Source organism: Xyrauchen texanus, chromosome 19 (genome assembly GCF_025860055.1).
Source record: "Xyrauchen texanus isolate HMW12.3.18 chromosome 19, RBS_HiC_50CHRs, whole genome shotgun sequence".
NCBI lineage: Eukaryota > Metazoa > Chordata > Actinopteri > Cypriniformes > Catostomidae > Xyrauchen > Xyrauchen texanus.
In genome coordinates, this window is record NC_068294.1 from 32,864,620 (window position 1) to 32,892,275 (window position 27,656).

At 41.4% G+C, this 27,656-nt stretch overlaps 1 protein-coding gene across 1 annotated transcript in view; it reads right to left on the reverse strand.

The window, feature by feature from the left end:
- Positions 1-976: 976 nt before the first annotated feature.
- Positions 977-27,656, reverse strand: part of LOC127659977 (glycine receptor subunit alphaZ1) — a 76,225-nt gene continuing 49,545 nt past the window's right edge. The window contains exons 8-10 of the mRNA XM_052149996.1: positions 22,347-22,561; positions 18,919-19,065; positions 977-2,461 (exon numbers count right to left, since the gene is read on the reverse strand). Coding sequence (XP_052005956.1) covers positions 2,174-2,461; positions 18,919-19,065; positions 22,347-22,561 — 650 coding nt within the window. The 3' untranslated portion in view covers positions 977-2,173. The remainder of the gene's footprint in view (positions 2,462-18,918; positions 19,066-22,346; positions 22,562-27,656) is intronic.

A 27,656-nucleotide genomic window follows, 5' to 3' on the forward strand; every position in this document is an offset into this window, starting at 1 on the left:
TTTGAACTTGATAATCAAAAATAGCCCTTCAAATTTAACACGATGCTTGGTCATTTAAATAAATGTGTAAGAAATAAAATGTCCAAACAATTATAGGCATCATTAATCAGTTAACATTGGAAAATATCTAATATAATTGCTCGCATCAAAACGTGAAAATACCAGTAATTTGACCTAGATTGTTTTTCATATTTCTTGGTGGTCACTACCATTCTGGGTAAGAGTCATAAAATGTCTAACTGGATGCTGAGTATGAAGTTAGCATTTGATGTTTCTTAATTTTGTAGGTTTTCTTCAATAAAAAAGAGAAAACCATAATAATTACAAATGTTATAGGTTTAACAAATGAACATGTCAGGGTCAAATGCATCAGGATGAAACAGGAAATGGAGACACAAGAAAAACTGACATAAACTGTTTGAAAACCTGAAAGGCATTGACAATATATTAAAAGAATTGCTCTTTGGTTTTAAAAACAGTAAACAAACCAAAAAAAATTAAATAATTTTACACATGACAAAAGCTTGCATATCCTACAGAAATCCTCTTTCAACCTGGGCACCATGCACAAACGTTTTTCCCTTTATAATGGTGGATTTCTTTAAATTAGCAGCCAATCAAACAATACAAAAGTGAAAATGACATCTATATCATCTGTACCACAAAAAAGCCTTTTCATGCATAAACACTTTTTTCAAACGTTTTTAATTTTTTTGCAATGTTTCAGTCTGCAAGTGAGGGTGACTGGATGTAAGAATAAAAAGCATCTTTTTGGGCCCATATTTGACAATAAAAACTTAAGATAATTGCATATAAGATTATTGCATAGAGAAGCCAGATGAAGATGCATTCTAAATTTCATAAATGAAACCTTTGTGCACTTATTTATTCTGCGGCACAATGTACTATGTATTTATACATATAGTTTGAAAAATCTGAAATATACATTTGGTTTGAAATATAGGTCTACCTAGTTGTATCATGGCACTGGCTGTACTGATAAGTAATCAAGCTTATAAAAATAACACTTTCAGCTGTTAAGAATATGTATAAAATATGTCATGATTTATGAAAGATCCCATTGCACTTTCTTTCCGTGTCCGTTTCTGATGCATTCTGAGATGTGACGAAAATGCCAAAACAAAAGAATGCGGTGAAAGAGAGAGAGCGAGAGAGACAGAGAAAAAAAACACAAAAAAGACTATATTTATTTTTTTATTAAAATTTTTTCCCCCACCCATCCCTCAGGAGGATTACTTCTGCTTTTAATATTTCAATACAGTGTCCCTAGAAAAAAATGTGAATTCATGAATGAATGAATAAATAAATAAAACAAAACAACAAAGAATGCAAGTGAGATGTCAACCTGAAAGTAAGATGTATACAGAAACAACATTTGGCACATGTGACGGTGAACATAATCTGATGTTTAAAACAACAACAAAATCTGCAAATCTGCAAATGAGCACAGATAGAGGAACACATTGAGCACAGCTTAAATAATATTTTTTTTGTTTTGTTTTTTGACTAGCACTCATCAAGATTTCATTAGTAATTGATATCAGAATTAAACATCATGAGACCTCAGAATAGTTTGACAAGTGCTTGTAATACACATTTCAAAGCAAATCTCCATATACAGGACCCACAACATTTTCATTGTATATTCATGGAAGCCCCAAACTGCCTTAAAACCTCGAAAAATGCTTTTTAAAGACTTTCTCATGGAAGTATTATAATTTAAATATATGATATATTACACAGCGATAATGTTTCATCATATTCTCGCAATGCAGGTCTTCAAGTTGCAAAAAAGAGTTTTACAAAACCATCTCCTCTTGGATTCCCAGTCATCAGTTTAGAAGTTCTTAGACACGTTTTGTAAAAGTTTAATATTTACTTAAGTAATTTTCAATTTTTTGTTGTAAATATATTGCCACATTCATATATCATGCATTTTACTGCATTGCTATTGCACAGGTCCGGATTATTCAGAAGGACAAGAGAGAAGAGAATGAGACAAAAATAAATAAATAAATAAATACCTCTGCCATGGGCTCATCATCACCAAAAGCAAGTGAGCACTGCATTGAAAGAGAGAGGCTGGCGCAGGAAGTTATGGGGAGGGGGATGGAAGCAGTTATACTCAGAAATGACTCCCCTTTTCATCTCTTTACTGCTTGTGAACATCCTCAATGCGAATGATCTTGTAAGTGATCCAGTAGAAAATGTTAAAAATGAGGAAGACCAGCGGAAAAGCCACACGCGACACCGTGTCGATCCGTTTGGCGCGGCCGATGAAGAGTTTGCGCATTTCCTCCACGGTTTTCTCAGGGGGGTTAGTGGAGGTGGGCGCGTTGTTGTTGTTTCCCTTGATGGCCATGCCGTCTTTGGCCTGCAGGCACGCTGGACCCATGCCATATGCGGCAAAGCTGAAACGGCCATCTCCTGCTTCATCCTCCTGCAATACAGTACATTTATACAACTGTTAGATTTGGTCCTCTAATTTTACTAGACAATTAAGAGTGCTGATATTTTGAATTACAGCACTGGGATGCTTCAGTTATAATCAAGCTACGGTGGGTTTTTGTTCTCAAACATTAGTCGTTGAGAAGAGTCTTGGTCGACCAAATTTTGATTGGTCGGTTGGTCACAGAAAAAAAAACCTCCACAAGAAATGGACAAACGTATTAGCGCTGGTTGGACGCTATGTGGTAATATGGTTAGGGTTAAGCCCACACAATAAAACAGTTTTTATTTATTTTAACAAAAAATTCAAATGAAACTGGAAAAATTTTTATTGCAATTAAAATGTGTGTTGTTCTTTTTGAAAGATGGCTTTACAACAGTTGTGAAGGGCAATATCTCTTTGATATACTTCATCTGTGCATTCTCTACAGGTTGGGTATTTAGTTGTCCAGGAAAATACATAATGTGTGTGAATAAATTAGTCTTGTTCACTCCTTTATGGTATATATATATATATATATACACCGGTCAAAAGATTTGAAATGCTTACTCATTTAGAATAATAGTAAAGTCATCAAAACTATGGAAAAACATAAATGGAACTATGGGAATTATGTTGTGACTAAACAAAATCCAATATAAATCAAAACTGTGGCATCTTCAAAGTAGTCACCCTTTGCAGACATGTACTCTTGACATTTTCTCAACCATCTTCTTGTGGTATCACCCTGGGATGCTTTTTAAACAGTATTGAAGGAGTCCCCATCTATATGCTGAGCACTTATTGGCTGCATTTCTTTATTATTTGGTCCAAGTCATCAATTTCAAAAACTTATTTTTATCTTTGTTTTATAATTAAATAAATGAATATGGTGGCACAATTATATTTTTGTCTACAAAACTAATTTCGAACATTTAAGCATACGACTTCAGATCAAAAGATTTTTAAGATCATGAGAAACATTTCAGTCAAGTGTTTCAACATTTTGACCGGTAGTGTGTGTAAGTATTTTTAAGTATATCATTTTAGGGTGTGTATCAGCTGCACGTCCATAAGCCAGTTGATTAGCGCCACCAACACGCTGGATTGAGCAGCTGCATTGACTGACAAAAATCTCTCATCTCATCGGTCAGTCAGTTTTCATCGCAGTCCGAAGAACAAAATTTGAATCCCGGCCCACACGACTCCACATGCCGAAGTGTCCTTGGGCAAGACACTGAACCCCAAGTTGCTCCCAATGGCAGGCTAGCACCTTGCATGGCAGCTCTGCCACCATTGGTGTATGAATGTGTGTGTGTGTGAATGGGTGAATGAGTCACAGTGTAAAGCACTTTGAATACCATTAAGGTTAAAAAGGTGTTATACTAGTGCAGACCATATAAACAAAACGTGTTTGGTGTGAACAGGCCTTAAGTCAGTGATTAATTTGGTTGCTCCAGCAGTTCTTAAATGGGTCATGTCATGAGGAATACAATTTTACTTTATATTTTGACATATAAGGGGTCTTCCTACTATAAAAATATACTGTAAATTTCAGAACTCAAAACTTCATCCCCAATGCAATAAAAGCATTTATTGAAACCATGCTGCAAAAATGCCTTATTCCCTTCTACTGCAACTTCCTAATGTCATTTGGGGTCTCATTAATTCATGATCGCATATACATGTACAGTGAAATTATTTTCTTCGCATATCCCAGCTAAGCTGGTGTCAGAGCACAAGAACATCAACAACTACTGTTACATCAACGCACCCTTTGCCCCACCCAGTGGTGCTTCAGTTCGTAAACTGAGAGAGAAGGACAAATAAGGCCTACTGTGGCCTAATTATTCCTGAACACCAAAGAGGTCCCATCGGGACTATTTTCAATTATTGTTGTATTTAAGCATGCCAGACAGATGTCTTTGACCACTTGATATATATCTTGGGCCGCTTTTAAAAGACACAGTGTCTAGTTACAACTCTGAAGAGGAGAATATATTTTGTCATTCAGCTGCTGCCTCTCACTGTTTTGAGCACAAACGTGTCATGGAGATGTTCTTCCACCCATCTGTGCTATTTTTAATTGTTGGTGTATGGAAACGTGCTGGATGGAAGTCTTTGACCATTTAAATGCATTTCTGGCAATGTGCATTTCAGTGCAAGATGATACTGGAAACTGGATGTATGTGCGTCTAGTTTACACAATGCTTTGGACTATTTATGAGTCATGCAAATGTGTCTTCAGTGTACTTCAGCATGGATTGCTTGTTTTTTTGGCAATCAGTGTGGATTGCTTGTGAACCATACATAAAATTATTCAAGTTTTGCAAAGGAACTGTTATTGAAGGATAGGGCAGTTAAAAACACTTGGACCCGATTCAAAACAGTAAGTTATCAGATACATTCACAAATATTTCAAATGTCATGACTGATATTTTATGGTGCTGACTGACACCTTGTTAACACCGGAAGCATCAGTTGACATGATGCAATGGCTTGAGGATGTCTACACCAGGCGAGATGAAATACATTTTCAAAACTTTTATTTGTGTTGTTGGCAGTAGTAACGCCTGTGCGTGCATTGCAAAATGGAAAGCTAGATCTGTTTACATTTACGTTTACATTTATGGATTTAGCAGACGCTTTTATCCAAAGCGACTTACAGAGCCCTTATTACAGGGACAATCCCCCCGGAGCAACCTGGAGTTAAGTGCCTTGCTCAAGTACACAATGGTGGTGACTGTGGGGATCGAACCAGTGACCTTCTGATTACCAGATTACCAGTTATGTGCTTTAGACCACTACGCCACCACCACTCCACTTTACTGTTTACTGTTGCCGCGGCACAACACGATGTGGCGCAAAGCGATGTGCTGCAACGGACACTTCCATGGTAGAGAGCATCATTCATTATAATGGATTCTATTGCTTTTGACGCAATGCAACTCTTGCGTCCAGTGTAGACAGGGTGTAAGTTTTAATAGTTGTGCTTGAGATGAGCAGATTAATAATTTCGGATGCAATGTTGTTGCATTTTAACGGTGGGTCGACGCAATTTTTGGTGCCAATCAGGGACGGACTGGAGTACCATTCACTCCCATTATAAAGCTTTGATGAGCCAGGATATTTTTTAATATAACTCAGATTGTGTTTGACTGAAAGAAGAAAGTCATATACAGCTAGGATGGCTTGAGAGTAGTAAAATATGGGACAATTTTCATTTTTGGGTGAACTAACCCTTTAAGATGAATCGTTCTGTTGTATTGTTTCTCATTTTGAAAGCCATTTGGGATAAAAGCATATGCTAAATGAAATGAATAAATGTAAAATGTAAATGTAGAAAAGAGCAGTTTCATGCAGAAGAGTCTCAAAGAAGTTTTTTTTTTTTTTTTACACAATGTTCTTTTTCATGTAAACGAGTGTAAATGTCAGCATTGAATGTATAAAGGATTGAAGTCTGTCACACAAAATATGTGATTAAATCAGTTTGCTTTTAATCTTAACTGTTACTCCTGGTTCGTAATGAATTACTTAATACATATAGGGTTATGCGTATGTTTCAGGTTAATGGTGCGATGCTCAAAAATGTAGATGTTCATAACTTAGTACCCATTTATGCAATAACTAGTCTGAGCTGTAGATTATGCATGATGCAACTGGCCCCTGTTGTTTAAAAGCAAGTCAAACTCACAATCATGTTGCCTTACTAAATAACAGTACAGCTTAGATGGCCTACATACAGCCTCGTGTCCAACCAATCATGGCTCACAATTATGTTCTTCCAGAGCCGTATGACATTCTTTCTTCAGTGGAACACAAAAGAAAATGTTGGGGACTGACAGCCCTGATCATTTTCATTGTATGAAAAATAGAGAAGATTAAACCATTGTTTTGAAGATTTCCCCTCGTGGTCCACAGAAGACAAAAGTAAATAGGTTGACCAACCCTTTAATTGTCGAGCAAGTGTCAGAAACACATTATTCACACAGTCCACATTAAACAATGCAAAGACCCTAGCCTTTAATGCACTTTTATCGATTCCTTCAATCCTGTTGGGTTGATCTGTTGCCCATATCTTCTTTGTGGCAAAGCATGATGTGGATTACACGTGTTTGTGGGAATTAAATATTGACATATGACTGCTGGGCAGCACAGGTACAGTCAAAGGTCACAAAATTTCAGGTGAGTTAATAGACCGACCTTGCCTCACCCTCATGTTCGTATTTTAAATTCAGCAGATGAACTCGAATGAACACGTTAATGAAAATAGCTGGCACGCTTAATTACATTTGAGCTTGGCTAGAGAATATTTCACATTGATTATTCCTGTTTAAACACGAACCAGGGAAGCAAAATATGATCATTATCTTGGTAAAGCAAGTTTTTAATTTGCAGGTGCAAATATTTAACACTGGAGAAATAATGGTGCTCGGGAAGGACACGGCTTGCTTTTAGTAACCATTTTCTTAGCAGGACTCCATTTTTAGACACTTTGTCCTCCTTCTGTCCTTGTCATTCAGCCATCCCATTTATAACTGTTAATGCGTTCAGGGGTAAATGGAAGATCGCGCTAAGATGTGTGTGTGTGTGTGTGTGTGAAGGGTGATGTTATTTCACTGCCCCTCTGTTTTGTATACGATGCTGTCTTTGATGCTAGATTGCAACGACCTTTCCTTGTCCTTCAGTTGCACCAGCTCACCATTTCTAAGTATTACGTATGCTCGGCTTTATTTCAGCTGCCATATGATTAATGTAGTGGCTCCGAGACGTGACGTGGAGTTGTAAAAAGGAGCAGGGCTGCAGCACCGCCACGTCCTGCGTCACTCTCCCTCCAGCTTGGCCTTGCCAGATTCATTACCCTCCCTACCTAATTAAAACTCTGCCATTACAGCATTAGACGTGCCAGCTGCATTCCCAGTCTGACTGTTAGCAGGGAGAGAAAACACAATAAGCAGAACAGAACCTAGTGTCCTCGAGTTTTATGGCCGAATGCAATATCGGCGGGCATCAGCATGCAGCTCACGCCAACATTTGCAAAGCAGGGGTGTGGCATCCAACGCAATATACAGGACCTCTTAGCTCCTTCATCAATCAAAGCGCTTAGATGTGATTGATGCATTTCAGTCTTCTATTGACGTGATAAATGAAAGAAATTGAAATGGCCTGTAAAGTGGCTGCCACTTTATGCTTTTATCTTACATATTCAAAATATTTTGCATTGGATTCTTGGTAATGTGATCATTTGACATAGAGGAGACTGGGGGTAGTTGTCATATACCATATGGGAAAGGTTATATCTCAGTAACTATAAGGATTTGAGACAAAAGTCCATTTACACATGTGTTTTCTCTAGCAGTTGTTTTGTATTTTTGGTTTCAAACACCTAGTTCAAAACGTTCTTAAAATAATATTTGTTTTGTATATTACATCCTCCAAACTAACATTTGAGCATCATGTTTTTTATATAGCTGTTGGATAAACATGTGAACACAATAAATCCACAATTGTATACGTTCAGGTAAGGGTCTACTATATCAAAAAGTACATTTGAACTAAAAGGTTAAACTGTGTTCTCAGGAAATGTTTATTTTTCGTCATGCCAGTTTAGGGCATTTAAACTGGGAAAGGTTGTCATGCGTGTTTTAAAACAATGGTTTGATATTACCTTTTACAGTTTTGCTATTTCTTGCTATTAATTATTTTGTGTTTCATTGTTGTTTTACTGTTTACATTTTGCAAAAAAAAAAGCTTATAATAGACTGTTTAATGGCAGGTTCCATTGCACAAAACTTACCACAAACAGAATGACAACATGTCAAAAGTCACCATTATTATACACATTGAGATGATCATAGTGTACAACATATACCTATATAGCCTTGCTGTGAATACCATTACAGTGTATTACATTTACATAATGTTTGTTCTTTTATCACCTTTGGGTAACTTGGAATAAATATATTATGAGCAGCATAAAAATAAGGATTCAGGCATTTTGTAGATGTCTCCAATGGTTATGAATCTTGGATGAATATATGCTTACAAAATGTGACATTTTCTCAAATAAACATCTGTGACCTCATAAATACTGTGAATTTACATGAGGACTCAACAAATAACATGCAACCATGTTATACCTTTAAGGTTTCTTCAATAGCCGGAATCATATCAACCACTGACATATAAAGAACTGGATTGCTAATGCAATGTTAAACCGCCAGCAGAAGATGAAGCCACAGGAAGTGTTTGAGCGGCCATATTGGTATTCCCCAAATGCCATTGAGCCTCAATAACTGATAGCCGATAATGGTGCCGTTTCACCATCTCCGACCTCTGTATACAACAGCGAGCACATCTAATGAGCAACACATGCCTATATAGGCAAAGCACACAACAAGACAACAAAATGACTACACTCCACATAAGACTGCATTATATTTTGCATCACACTTCAGTCAAGTGACAAGTCCACTCAACACCGCTGCCTCTAATAAGCACTCGAGCAAAGTTTGCTCCACTATAATTCTAGTTGCCCCAACACACAACCCAAAACCAGCCTCATTCTGCGCTTTTATCAACTCATTCGAGGTCACCCAACCTAAGGGCTAAAGACAGGCAGCCAGAGTAGTGCGACAGTGGCTTACTTATCTCCGCATACTTATTTACATAGATAATCCCCCTCGTATCTTCCTTGCTTATAGATGGCAGCTGCACAGCTTAGAGCTGAGAGCAGATAGAGGGGACAATTCCCTGTGAGCGATCCCCCCCTGCATCACAATCAGCCCTAACGAGGTGATTACTCCCCATCAATCCGCTTCTCACTAATACGCTCTTGTAATTGTTAGGCAAAGCAAAGACATCTTCAGTCCAGAGGTCGTACTATTTCATGTTATTAATAAAACTCTGCCATGGTATATAGTCCGGCCCTATGCCGCCCCTCTGGTAGTCAGTTGTTGTCTGTTATATCCACTTTGTGTGACGATAAGCTGGAGTGCTTCCAGTATATAATATTGGTATTTGTCAAAATGCCATTGAAGTAGATCACATTAAAGGATGAGTGCTAAATTAGAGTCTGTTTATGTAAGCCTGTGACAGGGCGGAGGACGGGGCCGGGTCGTGATTATCAGACATGGGGACTTGTGACTTGGTGACTTGGACTCGAGTCGACTCGAGTCGCTATTTTTATGACTTGTGACTTGACTTGACAAAAAATAAAATACTTGAGACTTGACTCGGACTTGGAAGTTAAAGACTCGGGACTTGACTTGACTTGAGACACGAAGACTTGAATGACTTGAGTGTTAATCACATCATGTTTTCAGTTTGAATATAAAATATGTACATTATTTAAAAAAATAAAGTTGATCCAGCTGGAGCGCAGGCTGAGAATAGTTTTGTCATGACTGGATCACGACACTATAGGCTATCATCAGCCATGCCCTCTCGTACCTTACGCACACCACGCCCACTTAGATCAGATAACACATCAACATGTCAGCCGGAGGGGTAACGTTACCGAGGGTCATCGCTTCGGCTTCAAAAATTATTATCAAGCTGGCAAAAGACGAACAGCTTTGCAAGACATGCAACGTTAAGATCGCGGACAGCCAGACGACAACCTCCAATTTCGATCCGCCATTTGAAGAGCCATTCTGCCCAGTAAGTGCTTGTCAATTTGTTAATTTTATCTGGTTAGTTGGTAGTTAGCTAATGTAATAATAGCAGGGTTCCCACGGGTCCTTGAAATCCTTGAAAGTTTGTGAATCTGAAAAATAAAATTCAAGGCCCTGGAAAGTTCTTGAAAATAAACATACATAGATACAGGTCCTTGAAAGTGCTTGAATTTATTTTGTGCAAGAAGTTTTCTGGAAAAAAAAAATCTGTCCATTAATTTTTTATTTCGCCAACACTTCGTGGCTTATGCTGCATACTAGCCTGCTTGATTTACGTTAGTTACGCACATTTACGTTAAGTGTTTCCCGCGCGAGGTACTTTGTTTTGTACGTTGCCATGACGTTCACGCGTGCTGGTACCTCAAGGTGCAATACCTTGTAAAAGAGGTATTGACTAATGGATATACTCTGAGTGTGTGTGTGTGTGAGTGAGTGAGTGAGTGAGTGAGTGAGTGAGAGTGTGTGTGTGTGTGAGAGAGTGTGTGTGTGTGTGTGAGCGCGAGAGTGAGTGAGTGTGGGTGTGGGAGTGTGGGAGAGAGAGTGAGTGTGGGAGAGAGAGTGAGTGTAGGTGTGAGAGTGTGTGTGAGAGAGAGTGTGTGTGTGTGAGAGAGTGTGTGTGTGTGTGAGAGAGTGTGTGTGTGTGTGTGTGAGAGAGTGTGTGTGTGTGTGAGAGAGAGTGTGTGTGTGAGCGAGAGTGTGTGTGTGAGAGAGAGGAGAAATGTAACAAAGTTTAATGTTCGTAACTGTGTTTGAGAGAGAGAGAGAGAGAGAGAGAGAGGGAGGTGTTCAGAGAGGAGTCTGTTGGATGTTAAGCTGTTATTTGTTTTATGGACTCAATGTTGAAAATTTAAAACATTTCAAACACTGTTGCAGAAGTGAAAAATAAATAATTTTATGAAGTTACAATTTTGTTTGATTCCATGATGTATTTTACTGAACATGAGTATTGTAATTTACTGACAGTTACTTATATCTTGTCTTTTCACTTTATTATGATCAGATTCTGCAGGTAAAATTACAATAATAAGGTGACTTGACTTGGACTTGACTTGACATAGCCTGTGACTTGACTTGGACTTGACTTGACATAGCCTGTGACTTGACTTGACTTGACTTGACTTGCCCAAGAAAAAAATACTTGAATCTTACTTGAGACTTGAAGGTTAAGACTTGAGACTTACTTGAGACTTACACATGTGTGACTTGGTCCCATCTCTGGTGATTATACACACCTGGTCCCTTATCAGGCTAATTAAGCCTCTGAGACGGATAAAGGCCAATTGCGGACAGTGGTGCGGGAGAGAGAGATCGTGTGTGTTTGTCTTTTGTTTAAGTTAATCATTAAAATATTGTTTATATCGTCAAGCCAGATTTCGCCTCCTCCTTTCCCTTAAATCGCTTTACACTGGTACCGAAACCCGGGAAGGAGGAGTGTTTTTTTGGGGGGTACTACACTGTTACAGGAAGAACCCCCCAATTTTTTATATTTCTATTTCCCTCCCCTTGTCCCCTCCCTCATCCAGGTAGACGAGGATGACCTGCCAGCAGACGGGGCTTAGGGCACGCCCTCCACCAGGGATAGAGAGGGGGGGTGTATGTCATGGCTCCCCTGCCTGAGAGAACGAGGGAGGAATGTGACAGGGTGGAGGGTGGGGCCAGGTCGTGATTATCACCCGGTCCCTTATCAGGCTAATTAAGCCTCTGAGAGGGATAAAGGCTGATTGCGGACGGTGGTGCGGGAGAGAGAGAACGTTTAAGGACATGTCCATCATGTGTGAGTGTTTGTCTTTTGTTTAAGTTAATCATTAAAACTTGACTTATAAACAGTAATTATTTTGTATTTATTTTTAATTTGTATAATTTTTTTTAACTAATTATAATATTTATAAAAAATAATTACACATAGTCATGAAAAAGCATGTGAATCCTTTAGAATTAGCTGGTCTTCTGCATTAATTGGTCATAAAATGTGATCTCATATTCCACATATAGACAAACAATGTGCTTGAGCTACTAACACACAAACAGTTATAATCTTTTATTTATTTTACACATCCCACTAAACCTCAAAAATGTTTGAGTGCTTTTTATAAGTCAAAGTAGCTCTAACCACATTAACTGGATGCCAGGTTTGCCAGCTTCTGCCAACAATTAGCTTTTGATGTAATTAGCCTAAGGGTTCACACCTTTTCCAACCTACACAGATTGTGTTTGTTCATTATTGTAACTTAGACAAAGATCAAAACCGATTTTAAAAGACAAATTTATACATACAGTTGAAGTCAGAAATTTACATACACCTTAGCCAAATACATTTAAACACAGTTTTTCACAATTCCTGACATTTAATTGTAGAAAACATTCCCTGTCTTAGGTCAGTTAGGATCACTACTTTATTTTAAGAGTGTGAAATGCCAGAATAATAGTAGAGAGAATTATTTATTTCAGCTTTTATTTCTTTCATCACATTGTGGGTCAGAAGTTTACATCCACTTTTTTTGTATTTGGTAGCATTGCCTTTAAATCCACAAACTTCTCACAATAAGCTTTGGCACATTCCTCCAGACAGAACTTGTGTAACTTAGTCAGGTTTGTAATCCTTGCTCGCACATGCTTTTTCAGTTCTGCCCAGAAATTTTCTATCGGATTGAGGTCAGGGCTTTGTCACTCCAATACCTTTACTTTGTTGTCCTTAAGCCATTTTACCACAACTTTGGAGGTAGGCTTGGGGTCATTGTCCATTTGGAAGAGCCATTTGTGACCAAGCTGTAAATTTCTGGCTGATGTCTTGAGATGTTGCTTCAATACATCCACACAGTTTTCCTTCCTAATGATATTAACTATTTTGTGAAGTGCAACAGTCTCTCTTGTAGCAAAGCACCCCCACAAAATGATGCTGCTTACCCCATGCTTCTCGGTTGGGATGTTCTTCAGCTTACAAGCCTCACCCTTTTTCCTCCATAATGATGTTCATCATGGTCAAACAGTTCAATTTTTGTTTCATTAGACCAGAGGACATTTCTCCAAAAAGCAACATCTTTGTCCCCATGTGCACTTGCAAACTGTAATCTAGCTTTATTCTGGTGGTTTTGGAGCAGTGGCTTCTTCCTTGCTAAACAGCTTTTCAGGTTATGACGATATAGGACTTGATTTAATGTGGATTTAGATACTTGTCTAACTGTTTCCTCCAGCATCTTCACAAGGTCCTTTGCTGTTGTTCTGGGACTGATTTGCACATTTCGCACCAAACTACGTTCATCTCTAGGTGACGGAATGCATCTCATTCCTCAGCATTATGATGGCTGTGTGGTCCCATGGTGCTTATTCTTGTGTACTATTGTTTGCACAGATGAACGTGGTACCTTCAGGCATTTGGAAATTTCTTCCAAGGATGAACCAGATTCTTTTCTGAGGTCTTGGCTGATTTCTTTTGATTTTCCCATGATGTCAAGCAAAGAGGCTGAGTTTGAAGGTAGGCCTTAAAATACATCCACAGGTACACCTTCAATTCAGTACACCTCCTATCAGAAGCTAATTGGCTAAATGTCTAAAGTCTTGACATCATTTTATGTAATTTTCCAAGCTTCTTAAAGGAACAGTTAACTTAGTGTATGTAAACTTCTGACCCACTGGAATTGTGATATAGTCAATTAAAAATGAAACAATCTGTCTGTAATCAATTGCTGGAAAAATTACTCATGTCATGCACAAAGTAGATGTCCTAAATGACTTGCCAAAACTATAAAACTACAGTTTGCTAATATGAAATCTGTGGAATGGTTAAAAATGTGTTTTAATGACTTCAACTTCAAGTGTATGTAAACTTCTGACTTCATCTGTAAATGCAAGGAATTCCATACTTTTTCTTGCCACTGTAAAACATATACATTTGTTATAAAACATTTCTAAAACATATTCATAAAACATATATTTTAATTATTTTAATATTTTTATTCTTGAATTTTATATATATATATATATATATATATATATTTCCAGCAGCCATCACTCCAACACATTATCCTTGAGTAATTATGCTAAATCGGTAACTTGGTACTAGAAAATCACTTGCCATTATATCAAACACAGCTGAAATGGCGACTGATCTGATCTTTGATAAAAGGCCAATGGGAATTGGCGAGTGGTACTTGCATGCCACTCCCCCGATCATATGGGTATAAAGGAGCTGGCGTGCGAACCGCTCATTCAGCTTTTGTGTTGAGGAGCCGAGAGAGAAGGTCCTGGACATTTCAGCGGGTAGTCCAGAGTTGTGGCAGGAGGGACACTGGGGGAAATGCATATTTGTGCAGCCCAGGGGGGCAGCTTTGTGCCAGCGCGTCTATACCGAGGGGTGCCTTGGTACTTGGCGTACCAAAGTGGGCAGTGGGAGGATTCTGTGGAAGCGAACAGGTCTACCTGTGCCTGCCCGAATCGACTTCAAATCAGCTGGACCACCTGAGGGTGGAGTCTCCACTCTCCCTTGCGGGTAACCTGTCGTGACAGCACATCCTCTGTAGTGCTGAAGTCACCCAGGATGTGAGTGCCTCGCAGTGACCTGAGGTGCTGATGACTCCAGAGGAGGAGATGGTGGGCGAGTTGTGACATACAACGGGAGCATAAACCGCCTTGATGGTTGATGTATGCCACCATTATCATTTTATCTGTCAGAGCCCCCATCGACCAATATCAGTTCCTGACCTCACTGATAGCCTTGTGTCTGAATGAGAGCAAATCCCTGCAGCCCTGTTACTACATACGATATATTAAAAAACCTTCCCAAAAGAGTGGAAGCTGTTATTACAGAAATGGGGGAAATTGATGCCTTGATCAAGCACATATGGTGTCAGCAAAGTTTTGGCCATTTTGGCCCTATATGTATACACACACACACACACACACACACACACACACACACACACGATGTGTTTCCATGTTTTATCGGGACGTTCCATAGACATAATGGTTTTTATACTGTACAAACTTTATATTCTATCCCCTAAACATAACCCTACCCCTAAACCTAACCCTCACAGAAAACTTTCTGCATTTTTACATTTTCAAAAAACATAATGTAGTATGATTTATAAGCTGTTTTCCTCATGGGGACCGACAAAATGTCCCCACAAGGTCAAAAATTTCGGGTTTTACTATCCTTATGGGGACATTTGGTCCCCACAAAGTGATAAATACACACTCACACACACACACACACACACACACACACACACACACACACACACACACACACACACACACACACACCATTGAAAAGTGAAGAACAAGGTGAAGCGAATAATGTTGATCATCTCCTAACAAGGCCACATGTCAAGGTCTGGGTAGATTAGATGGTAAGCAAACAATCAGTTCTCATAGTCAACGTGTTGAATGCAGGAGAAATTGAAAGGAGTAAAGACCTGACTGACTTTGACAAGGGCCAAATTGTTATGGACAGATGACTAGGTCAGAGCATCTCTGAAATGGCAAGGCTTGTGGGGTGCTCCCGTTCAGCAGTGGCATGTACCTACCAACAGTGGTCTGAGGAGGGACAAACCACAAACGGTCGACAGGGTGTTGGGCACCCAAGACTTATCAATTTGTGAGGGCAACGAAGGCTATCCTGTCTGGTCCGAACTGACAGAAGGTCTACTGTGGCACATGTCACAGAAAATGTTAATTATGGTTACGGGAGGAATGTGTCACAACACATGGTGCATCGTACCCTGCTGCATATGCGTCTGCGTATCCGCAGACTGGTCAGAAAGCCCACGATGACCTGTCCACCATAAAAAGTGCCTACAATGGCATGCGTGCATCAGAACTGTACCTTGGAGCAGTGGAAGAATGTCACCTGGTCTGATGAGTTCAGTTTTCTTTTACATCACGTGGATGGCCATGAACATATGCACCATTTAACTGGAGAAGTGATGGCACCTGGATGCACTGTGGGATGACGACAAGCCAGTGGAGTGAGTGTGATGCTCTGGGCAATGTTCTGCTGGGAAACCCTGGGTACGGCCATTCATGTGGACATCAATTTGACACATGCCACCTACCTAAACATTTTTTTCAGACCAGGTACACCCCTTCATGGCAAAGGTATTCCATGTGCCCTCAACACATTGTTCTAGAATGGTTTGAAGAACATGATGAAGAGTTCAAGGTGTTGCCCTGGCCTCCAAATTCCCCAGATCTCAATCTGATTGAGCATTTGTGGGATGTGCTGGACCAACAAGTCCGATCAATGGCAGCTCCACCTTACAGGATCTGCTGCTACACCTTCAGAGAACTAGTAATGTAGAGTCCATGCCTAAATAATAATTATTATTATTTGGGCCACAACTCTGACTTCATAAAATACTTTTCATTCTCTTTTTCTCCACAATGTTTAAACAATCTTCCTATGGGGTCAGTCACTGCTGAACACAGATCTCAGTGCTGTCCAGCAGGGGGAATCCTCATTCTACACCCAGACACCTGCTTGCTTTTGTAGGCATGAGGAGTAGGTCAATAAGCTGCTGTGGTAATACTGGAGAGTTGTTTTATTGTGTAGTGCAGGGAGGTGACAGCTCTGGGGTGCAGTGCAGAGAGCAGGCACTGAGTGATGGCCCTGTGAGGCAGAATGGAGGACTGCACCCCAGCCGTGAATCACTGTGGCCAGGGAGCTTCATTAAACTGGAAGTGATAATGATAATGTAGCAGACCTACTGCTGGGCTACATCTCATGAAATGGAGAACAATCCATATACACAGACTATACAGATAGACCAATACTGTTCTTTTATGACCAATCCCATTAATGATTAGTTTTCTATTTAAGTGTCCAATAACCGATATGCAGAACAGTTTTTAAATGATTGTGTAATTTCTTCTTTTTGACGCAATAATAATGAAATAATAATTACACTAAAAACAATAATAATAATCAATTATTATTGTCATTATATTTATGAAATGTCTTTGAAATGTAAACACACAAAAATGTATTTTCAGCTTTGTTTTTCAGCTATGTCGAGCTGTTAAGCTTAAAATGCTGCGCTTCTTGAGAATGTATAATTTACATAAAAAATAAAAAGGTTGATTTAGGCAAATAATATATTAAATATTTATGTTCCTTTATGAGTGAATACCTATGTTTCCTGTTGAATGTACAGTGGTGTAATGCTGGTGTTGGGTGATATCTTTTTAAACACATAATCTATCGGTAGACTCAATGTTAAAGAGTCGATAACGTAGACAAAGGTGAATATTGTTAAAAATATCGGTCAAACCGATTATCTGTCTATTCTGTAATCATTTACCATGTTCAAGTGGCGTCCCCTTGAATCTCTTTGTTGGTCACGTATTGCATGGGAGTCTGGGACATTCATACCAAACAGTTGGATTTGTGGTTTGTGGTATTTGACCTTGGTGGCTGAATGGTGGAATGCCATCAGCAAGGACTTTGTAGTCTGTTTCTGTGGATTTACCTGGATAGGGCTAAGGGAACCAGAGACTAATCTCACTGTACCTATTACATACAGCCCAGAGGCGAAGTGAGGATTACAACTGTGCAATTCAGGATTTATTTTGAACCACTTGAAAGATCTCACCATGCCAAACCACACTACTGTATGCATTTATAGAGCATGCTTCAACTTCACTCAAATTATTTTGGTTTCAGTGTCAGTATGGTGATGTCAGGAGAGAAGATCAAAGCACCAATTCACTATTACATATATTATATTGCATTGTTTTGAAATGTAGGTTGTGATCTATTTTTTTCTTTATTTCTTTATTTTTTAAGAGTTTACATTCTAAAATGCACATTCTAAAAGATCATCAATAAAGCATAGCTAAAAGCCAATTATACAAAATCCAGGGATTTGCTTATAGAATGTGGCACAATGCCATTTCACCCAAATGCTGCTACTTGGTTTCCTGATGAAATATTAACTTAAGGTTTATTTTGTACTCTGAGTGCAAATATGAGGACATCGACTGCTTGAATACTAAGTGAATATTTAGCACAATGGAATATTGGAATAATGGAATGCAAACATTGCGGTGGAAAATCACTAAGAACAAATTGTGACTACTTGCACAACTGTCTGCCTTGATTTAGCACCAAATTCACTAGCAGCAATTAAGCAAAACAGGTATTGGTGTAATCTCTGCCATAACATCTGTGCTAAATGCACAATTTCCTGATCTTGCAGGTCTGATCTGAGTGCTAGCTTGTGGAGGATGCAGCAGATTTATAAATCTACTTTAAGCAAAAAATACTACAGCAAAAAATACTTTACTGGGATTGTAAAGCATCGCTCCACCACTGTGATCCAGACAATGGTTCTTTAAAATGCTGAAAATACGCTCAACTACAGCATGGGTCTGTATGCCGGTTATGATGCTTGTCACTGTCATTCAATCATTATTTGATGAATTACTGCTGCTAAGAGCAATAGAAAATTTACATACATTTGTTTTTACAAATGTTTATTGCCTGCTTTCCATTGGCACAAGACAAATATATATATATTTTTTTGGAGTTTTGTTTATAAGACACAATCTATAATAAGCCTTACTTGCATGAAAATTATGTTTGTTCTAAAAAGAAAACAATTACATAATTGAAATACTACATAGTGCTAATTCAGCGCATTTAGTGTCTGGTTAAAATGGATTGTGGTGGTTAGTTAATAAGACTTTGTGTTTGCACTGAAATTATGCATGTAAAAGTGGCGCAACTTTATAGTGAATTTGCCCCTGTGTTTGCTGGGCTTGTGGATGGTTGGACTGTGATGGATTTCGGTTCACCTTAAGATGTCTTCTCCTCCTTTGGAAGCGCAGCAGTTCCTTGTGTTGGCGTGCAATGAAGTTGACAGCAGCATACTCCAGCAGAGCAGAGAAGACAAAGAGTAGGCACACAGCCATCCAAATGTCAATGGCTTTCACATAGGAGACCTGCAAGAAGGCAAAATCAAAATGATTGGCATTAAGAGGCTCAGAATAAGCACTACTCTGACTCATTGCCTGGCTCAGAGTTCACTCATTGAGTCTCGCCCTAAGCTCAAGTGCTCAAAACTTTCCAGTTGATAAAAATGTAAAACATGCCCATTTTAAGGAAGAACACCCAAGAAGCGCTTTCATCTTAAATCCAGGCAGCTACAAGAACTGTTCTACACAGTCTAACATAAGGATCAAAGTGTTAATGAATAAAACATTTCAATTTTAAGAATTTAGGCACAGCAGCACAACTACTAAGTCTTTATCCATTGATTTTTCAAAGCATGATTGTTGTCAGGCAGCGACCTACGCAATATAGGCAACTGAAGTTTGCTGCTTCTTTGGCCTGACTTGGCTGCCAGCCTGACTGTTTGACTGGGACTCACTTTATTTGACAAGCCAGTGACCAAAGTGGTCATGGAGTTTAGATGGCATTACAGAGAGTGCATTTTTCAGAAAGCATTGTTGAAATGATGAGAACGGGCTGGGGTGAGACTACTCCAATGCTTCAAAACCTAAGAGCCTATAGTGACTTGTTCAATAGTAAAAAGCGAAACGTTATTTATTTATTTATTTTTTTTGATGAATGTGCATGGACAGAGAGAAGGTATAGCAATGCAAGGACATGGGTTGAGTATTCAGGGTTCAACAATAAGATTTTTTTTTTCCTGCTGGCCCAGTTGTTTAGTAGTTCAGATTTGTACTTTCACTGCCACCATCAATTTCATTATCACTGGCCACAAAAGTGATAATTTCTTTACGCAACATATTTTAAAATGTGTCAGAAAAACAAAAGTAGATATTTTCCCCCCTAAACATAATTTATCTCTAAAAAAAATTACATAAGCAGAATTCAACAGAATTAGCAAAACAACTATTTTCAAAACACAGAAAACCAAATGTTTTAATTTGCAAGGCATAAAATGCATGCACACGACAAATAAATAATTGGAAAATTAGCAAAGCTTGATATCAGCAATAGGGCACGTGGAAGTTCCGTCAACTATCACGGAATACTCTTACACTGACCTCGATAATCAGGCCAGTTTTATTTTTGAGCCCTGAGGTTAAATGTGTTTGAGTGTGCATATCGTGACAAATACAATTTAAGAACTTTCAGCATGCAGCAATGGTGCATATTTGCAAGATGACTATTGTGGCAGCAGAACATCATTGTAAATGTGGCTGACTCATACAAATCAGCCAATGGCAACAAACAAAGCTGGGACAATTATAGACTCAAAACTAAACTTTGAAGCAAATTGTGAAGCTGTGTGTAAAAAGGCGCACCGACATTTGTTTTGCTTAAGGAAACTGTCCCATTTTTACATTGACAAAACTATGATGACTTTATTCTGTCATGCTTTTATTGAATCTATTTGATCCTTTTCTTTAGTGTCATGTTTGGAAATCTATCTTTAAAGAACAGAAATGTTTTGAGTCAAATTGTCAAATGGTCTAGTAGGCTGATTGGGGAGTCACAGCTTAACCCAGCATCCCTGTCAACCACACAGTTACAGAGTTTGGCTTCCTTCTGGACGAAGGTTTATAGTTCCAAAGTGCACTGTTTGGGTTGTCTTTGTAAAAAAATCGTATGAACTCATCCACTGCAAACCAAATTTACCTACGGGTATAAATAAAGTAACTTGAACCTGAAACTGAACCAATCTCAATTTCAATCTCATAAATCCATGTTAGAGAGACAAAGGTTTTAATGTGACCATGTCAGGCATGACAATTTATGTTAACCTGAACTGTTAGTGTGCCTAGTCTACAATTGACACAGAAATGATCAACATGGTTGTCAAACTACAGCAATATCCTGTTTGAATAGTGCATATGTACACTGTATCTCATCTATAACACATTGATTATAAATCATATTAATAAAAGGAATAAAAATCCTTGTTTACAGAAGGCAGGTGCATTCAAGGTTACACAAAACAGGTATAGACAGATTTAGAAATTATGGACATGATTTTGTACATTCATCTGAGTAATTAAGTCAACAAACACACACATAAGGGGACATGGAAGTACAGAAAAAGCTGTACTTACTGTAAATAAATAAAGAGGAAATAATAGCAGGTCATTGAAAATCATCATGACAAATTGCTATCAATGCACAAGGATTAATGAATAATGAATTAGCTTTCATGACCCCGAGCTTGCCATCCTCCTGCCCAAGGCTAAATAGGTATGAAGAGCCATATGGGGACTTGATTATTCTCCTTGAGTGGTCAGGGTTGTTCTAATTGTTTTTTTTTTTGTCTTTTGTTTTAGTGAGGGATTCTCAGCTCTTTGGTGCTAAAAGTTTTATCCTAAACCCTATTCACTAATAAATAAATGTGTGTGTGTTATTAAAGGTGCTTTAAGTGTTTTTGCTTTTCATGGAAAGGTGTGCAAAAAATTGTCCTACTCCCTGAAAGATATTAATGAAATAAGTATTATGAGATAGTATGTAATAGTAATGTAGTTGAAGCAAATTATTGAGGCACAATGCCATTTTTACACCATGTTATTCATAACAGTTGTCAGGGCGCTATTTTGCTTGACAACCGCTTCTGCTTGCTGTCAGTCTTAAAAAAGCTAATTTGGCATGTTTGGAGTGCTGTTTTGGAAAGAGGGGGGTGTGGCTAATTCAATAGCTCAGCTTGTGGAAATTCTAGAACAGCAAAAATCGCTTCTAGCACCTTTAAGTCACCACCACTGAAAAATATTACAAATATTTGTTGCTACATTTTAAATCAAACCCACGATACATACACTTGACCAAAAGTATGTGGACACCCTAATTAACAGGCTTTGCTATATCAGCTACACCTAATACTAACAGGTGAATAAAATCAAGCATACAGCAACCTCTATTTTTAGTAGAATGGGGCCGTTTTCTGTGCCACTGTGCACCAAGCAAGGACCTTAAAGAATTGGCTTACTGATGTTCTTGTGTCTAAATGGGATCAACTCCCTGCAACCATGTTCCAACTATGTTAGCACCTCTTGTGAAATTAAACATTCAACAAACACTTATGGATGTGGTGTTTGAGTGTTCACATACTTTTGGCCATGTAGTGTAGATCAAGGCTTTGTCTCAAAACTTAATGGAACTAAATAGCATTTTCGAGCATCATAGACATGTTCCTGATACAAAGGCTGTTACAGTTTGTATAGAATACAAAGGGAATAAGTGTTTTATAGGGAACTGATTAAGAATGAAAATGGCTGGAGACCCAACTCACCTTCGGAAGAGAGGCTCTTGATCCTGAGCTCTGGGTGGTCATGGTCAGCACAGTAGTGATGCCCAAGCCGACACGAGCAGGAGCAGCGTCCATGTTGATCCAGAAGGACACCCAAGACAAAATGACGATCAGGAGACTGGGGATGTACATCTGGATAAGATAATAGCCCATCTGTCTTTCCAGGTGGAAACGGACCTCTATACAGGTGAACTTTCCTGGTGAACAGAAAAAGTACATGGTTTTCACTGGCTCCTCTTTGTAGAGTGATTGCGATCATTGATCAAACAAAAATATAGTATTTTATTTGTTTTGTCATTGCAGGTTTATTTGGATGGTTTTACAGTAGCTGGTCTCCCATCTTGGTCAGGCTGGTCAGTTGGCTTTTTTTAGAGGGGTTTTGGGCACTTACCAGCTTGGCCAGACTGGGAGACCATCTTAAACCAGCTAAGACCAGCATAACAGCTTAGAATGGTTAAAATGTATAAACAGGGCTATGGTACTTCTATATGAGTTTACATACTGCAAATAGACAGAGGGTACAGTCTCAGCTGAAAATGTCAAGGTCAAAGTCCAAATATCTTCACTATAGCTGAGCTTTTGGTAGTTGTTTGTAAAGTTGATACTATATAAACCTTGATTATTTCATGTTATATATATATAAGAAAATATAAAAAGAAATATATATATATATATATATATATATATATATATATATATATATATATATATATTAGGGCTGTCGATTTAACGCGTTAATTCAGTACAATTAATTTGACAAAAAATAACGTGTTAAAAAAAATTACGCAATTAATCGCTCCATAATAAGGAAGATTCCTGAGAAATGCAAGCTTGTAGTACCACCTGTTTACTCCAGAGGGCAGTAAGTGAAATTTCAGCTGTATGAGCAACACACAGTTTATACAGTGAAGAAAACAACCCACAACACAGACATGCATTATGTTCTTGCTTTCAAAACACTTGAAGGAGCGCAAATGTAAACTAAGGCATCACAAGATGTATTTAAATATTGAGTATTAAACTATATTTAACTTGAAACAGTGAACTAAACATTTTATGTTTATGATGCAACGCTCCCGAGACGCAACACAAGCATGTCTGACGCAGGCGTAAATTGACGGGCTCTTAAACAAGCCCTCATAATAAATCTCCAACTGATTGACAAATTCACTTGTGAAATGGATTGCTGTGAACTGTGTGCCAATGATTGACTTATGATCAATAATATGGTAGTAAACAATACATTGTATTCTAAAGCCGCTGTTAGGCATACCTCGTCTTGTTTCACCGTTGCCCCTTTGTTTACCATTTTTGTCACTTTTGTAATTCCTTAGTTTTCACTTTTGTCCCTTTTGTAGCTCCACAGTCTCCCTGTTAGCGTTCGTGTTCTCCGTTCATTGTTTTCACCTGCCCTTGTTAATTTGCCATTGGTTTCTGTTTATCCCCTTGTTATCCTGTTTGAGTTCTGTTTGTTCATTGGCCCCTTTGTCCTATGTCCATGTATTTAAACCCTGTCTGTTTGTTCAGTCGCTGTCTATCGTTGAATGTTGTTTAGCCTGGTATGCTGTCCCTGCCCATGTTCTCCGTTTTATGTTTATTTCCCCATTGAGGGTTTTCCTTTGTGTTTATTGGTTTGTCTGCTTAATAAAGTAAGTTTGCATTTAGATCCGCTCTCCTCGTCTGCCTTCGCTGCCTCCATTCGTTACAGAACGATAGACCACACATGGATCTAGCAGCCTACTCTGCGAATTACCGGCTCCTCAGCCTCAAGCATTGGGACCGCCCTTTGGAGGACCACGTCCAAGAGTTTCTGAAGCTGGCAAACATCTCTGACTTCCCCGACTACGCTCTGGTGGCATTCTTCCGGGGTAATTTGAACGAGTCCCTGAGGGAACTGTTGCCGCCGGCGAAGCGTGGCTGGACACTCTTCAGTTTCGTGGAGGAGACCCTGCAAGTCAGCGGATCGCCGCTCACGGTGGACGTTCTGGAGGATGATGCTACCGCTCTTCCCACGAAGATACTCCCCCTCTCCGCCATGATTCGTCTCTCCACGCCCGTCCTTACCTACACGCTGCCAACTTCGTTCGCTTCAGAGCCGGCGCGCTCAACTTCGTCCGCCCGGAGGAGGAGGAGAAGACAGGCTTCCGCCTCCCGGTCCACGCCTGCCACGGTCAGCAAGCCAGAGCCCACGCCTCCCGAGCTTCCCAGAGCTCCGCCTCCCGAGCGTTCCAGAGCTCCGCCTCCTGAGCGTTCCAGAGCTCCGCCTCCCGAGCGTTCCAGAGCTCCGCCTCCTGAGCGTTCCAGAGCTCCGCCTCCGAGCTTTCAAGAGCTCCGCCTTCCGAGCTTCCTAGAACCCTGCCTTCCGAGCTTCCTGAACTTTCCAGAGCTCCGCCCTCCGAGCTTCCTAGAACCCTGCCTTCCAAGCTTCCTGAGCTTTCCAGAGCTCCGCCCTCCGAGCTTTCCAGAGCTCCGCCTTCCGAGCTTTCCAGAGCTTCGCCTTCCGAGCTATCCAGAGCTCAGCCTTCCGAGCTTCCCGAGCTTTCCAGAGCTCCGCCCTCCGAGCTTCCCAGAGCTCCACCTCTCAAGCCTCTCGAGCCTTCCAGGGCTCCGCCCCTCCAGCCTCTCGAGCCCCTCGAGCCTTCCAGGGCTCCGCCTCTCAAGCCTCTCGAGCCTTCTACGGCCCTTCTCCCCGAGCCTCCTATGGCTCCGCCTCCCGAGCCTCCTACGGCTCCACCTCCAGAGCCTCCTACGGCTCCACCTCCCAAGCCTCCTACGGCTCCACCTCCAGAGCCTCCTACGGCTCCAGCTCCCGAGCCTCCTACGGCTCTGCTCCCAGAGACTTCTGAGCTTTCTAGGGCTCCACCTCTCGAGCACCCTACGGCTCCGCCTCTTGAGCCTCCTACGGCTCCGCCTCCCGAGCCCCCCTCTGCCCCGCCTCCCGAGCCTCCTATGGCTCTTCTCCCAGAGACTCCAGAGCTTTCTAGGGCTCCACCTCTCGAGCATCCTACGGCTCCGCCTCCCGAGCCTCCTTCGGCCCCGCCTCCTGAGCCTCCTATGGCTCTGCTCCCGGAGCCTCCAGAGCCTCCTACGGCTCCACCTCCCGGGCCCTCTAGGACTCCACCCCTCAAATCTCTCGAGCCTCCCAGGGCTCCGCCCCTCAAGTCTCTTGAGCCTTCCTGGGCTCCGCTTCCCGAGCCTCCTACGGCTCCACCTCCAGAGCCTCCTACGGCTCCGCCTCCCGAGCCTCCCTCGGCCCCGCCTCCCAAGCCTCCTATGGCTCTGCTCCCAGAGCCTCCCGAGCCTCCTACGGCTCCGCCTCCAGAGACTCCTATGGCTCCGTCTCCCGAGCCTCCTATGGCTCTGCTCCCAGAGCCTCCCGAGCCTCCTACGGCTCCGCCTCCAGAGACTCCTACGGCTCCGTCTCCCGAGCCTCCTATGGCTCTGCTCCCAGAGACTCCAGAGCTTTCTAGGGCTCCGCCTCTCAAGCATCCTACGGCTCCGCCTCCCGAGCCTACTACGGCTCCGCCTCCCGAGCCTCCTTCGGCCCCGCCTCCCGAGCCTCCTATGGCTCTGCTCCCGGAGCCTCCCGAGCCTCCTACGGCTCCACCTCCCGGGCCCTCTAGGACTCCGCTCCTCAAGTCTCTCGAGCCTCCCAGGGCTCCGCCCCTCAAGTCTCTTGAGCCTTCCTGGGCTCCGCATCCCGAGCCTCCTACGGCTCCGCCTCCAAAGCCTCCCAGGCCTTCGCCTCTAGAGCCTCCTATGGCGCCACCTCCATCGGCCCCACCGCCAGAGCCTTCCAGGTCTCCGCCTCTAGGGCCTCCTCCCAGGCCTCCTGACCCGGCCCCTGTCCTGTGGCCTCCTCCCAGGGCCCCTGACCCTGTTCCTGACCTGTGGCCTCCTCCCAGGCCTCCTGACCCGGCCCCTATCCTGTGGCCTCCTCCCAGGCCCCCTGACCCCGTTCCCGTCCTGTGGCCTCCTCCCAGGCCTCCTGACCCTGTTCCAGTCCTGTGGCCTCCTCCTAGGCCTCCTGACCCGGTCCCTGTCCTGTGGCCTCCTCCCAGGTCCCCCAGACCTGTCCTTGCCCTGTGCCCAGCTCCCAGGCCTCCTGAACCTGTCCTTGCCCTGTGGCCAGCTCCCAGTCCACCTGAACCTGTCCTTGCCTTGTGGCCAGCTCCCAGACCACCTGAATCTATCCTTGCCCTGTGGCCAGCTCCCAGACCTCCTGAACCTATCCTTGCCCTGTGGCCAGCTCCCAGACCACCTGAACCTGTCCTTGCCCTGTGGCCAGCTCCCAGACCTCCTGAACCGGTCCCTGCCCTGTGGCCAGCTCCCAGGCCTCCTGAACCGGTCCCTGCCCTGTGGCCAGCTCCCAGGCCTCCTGAACCTATCCTTGCCCTGTGGCCAGCTCCCAGACCACCTGAACCTGTCCTTGCCCTTTGTGCCCCCCAGGACTTCCTGCCTGCCCTCTGTGCCTCCTTTGACTTCCTGCCTGCCCTCTGTGCCCCCTTGGACTTCCTGCCTGCCCTTTGTGCCCCCTTGGACTTCCTGCCTGCCCTCTGTGCCCCCTTGGACTTCCTGCCTGCCCATTGTGCCCCCTTGGACTTCCTGACTGCCCTCTGTGCCCCCTTGGACTTCCTGCCTGCTCTCGTGCCCCCCCTGGTCTGCTCCTGGTGTTTTTTATTTTTTTTTATTTGTTTCTTATTTCGGATCGTCTGGAATCCGATCCTTAAGGGGGCTCTGTTAGGCATACCTCGTCTTGTTTAACCGTTGCCCCTTTGTTTACCATTTTTGTCACTTTTGAAATTCCTTAGTTTTCACTTTTGTCCCTTTTGTAGCTCCACAGTCTCCCTGTTAGCGTTCGTGTTCTCCGTTCATTGTTTTCACCTGCCCTCGTTAATTTGCCATTGGTTTCTGTTTATCTCCTTGTTATCCTGTTTGAGTTCTTTTTGTTCATTGGCCCCTTTGTCCTATGTCCATGTATTTAAACCCTGTCTGTTTGTTCAGTCGCTGTCTATCGTTGAATGTTGTTTAGCCTGGTATGCTGTCCCTGCCCATGTTCTCCGTTTTATGTTTATTTTCCCCATTGAGGGTTTTCCTTTGTGTTTATTGGTTTGTCTGCTTAATAAAGTAAGTCTGCATTTAGATCCGCTCTCCTCGTCTGCCTTCGCTGCCGCCATTCGTTACAGCTGCTTTCTGTATTGTTTTATCAATGATTAACTCTTCTGCTACAAGAATGTAATGCATTTGAATTATCTGAATATTTTATATATGTATATCATTTTTTAATATTTA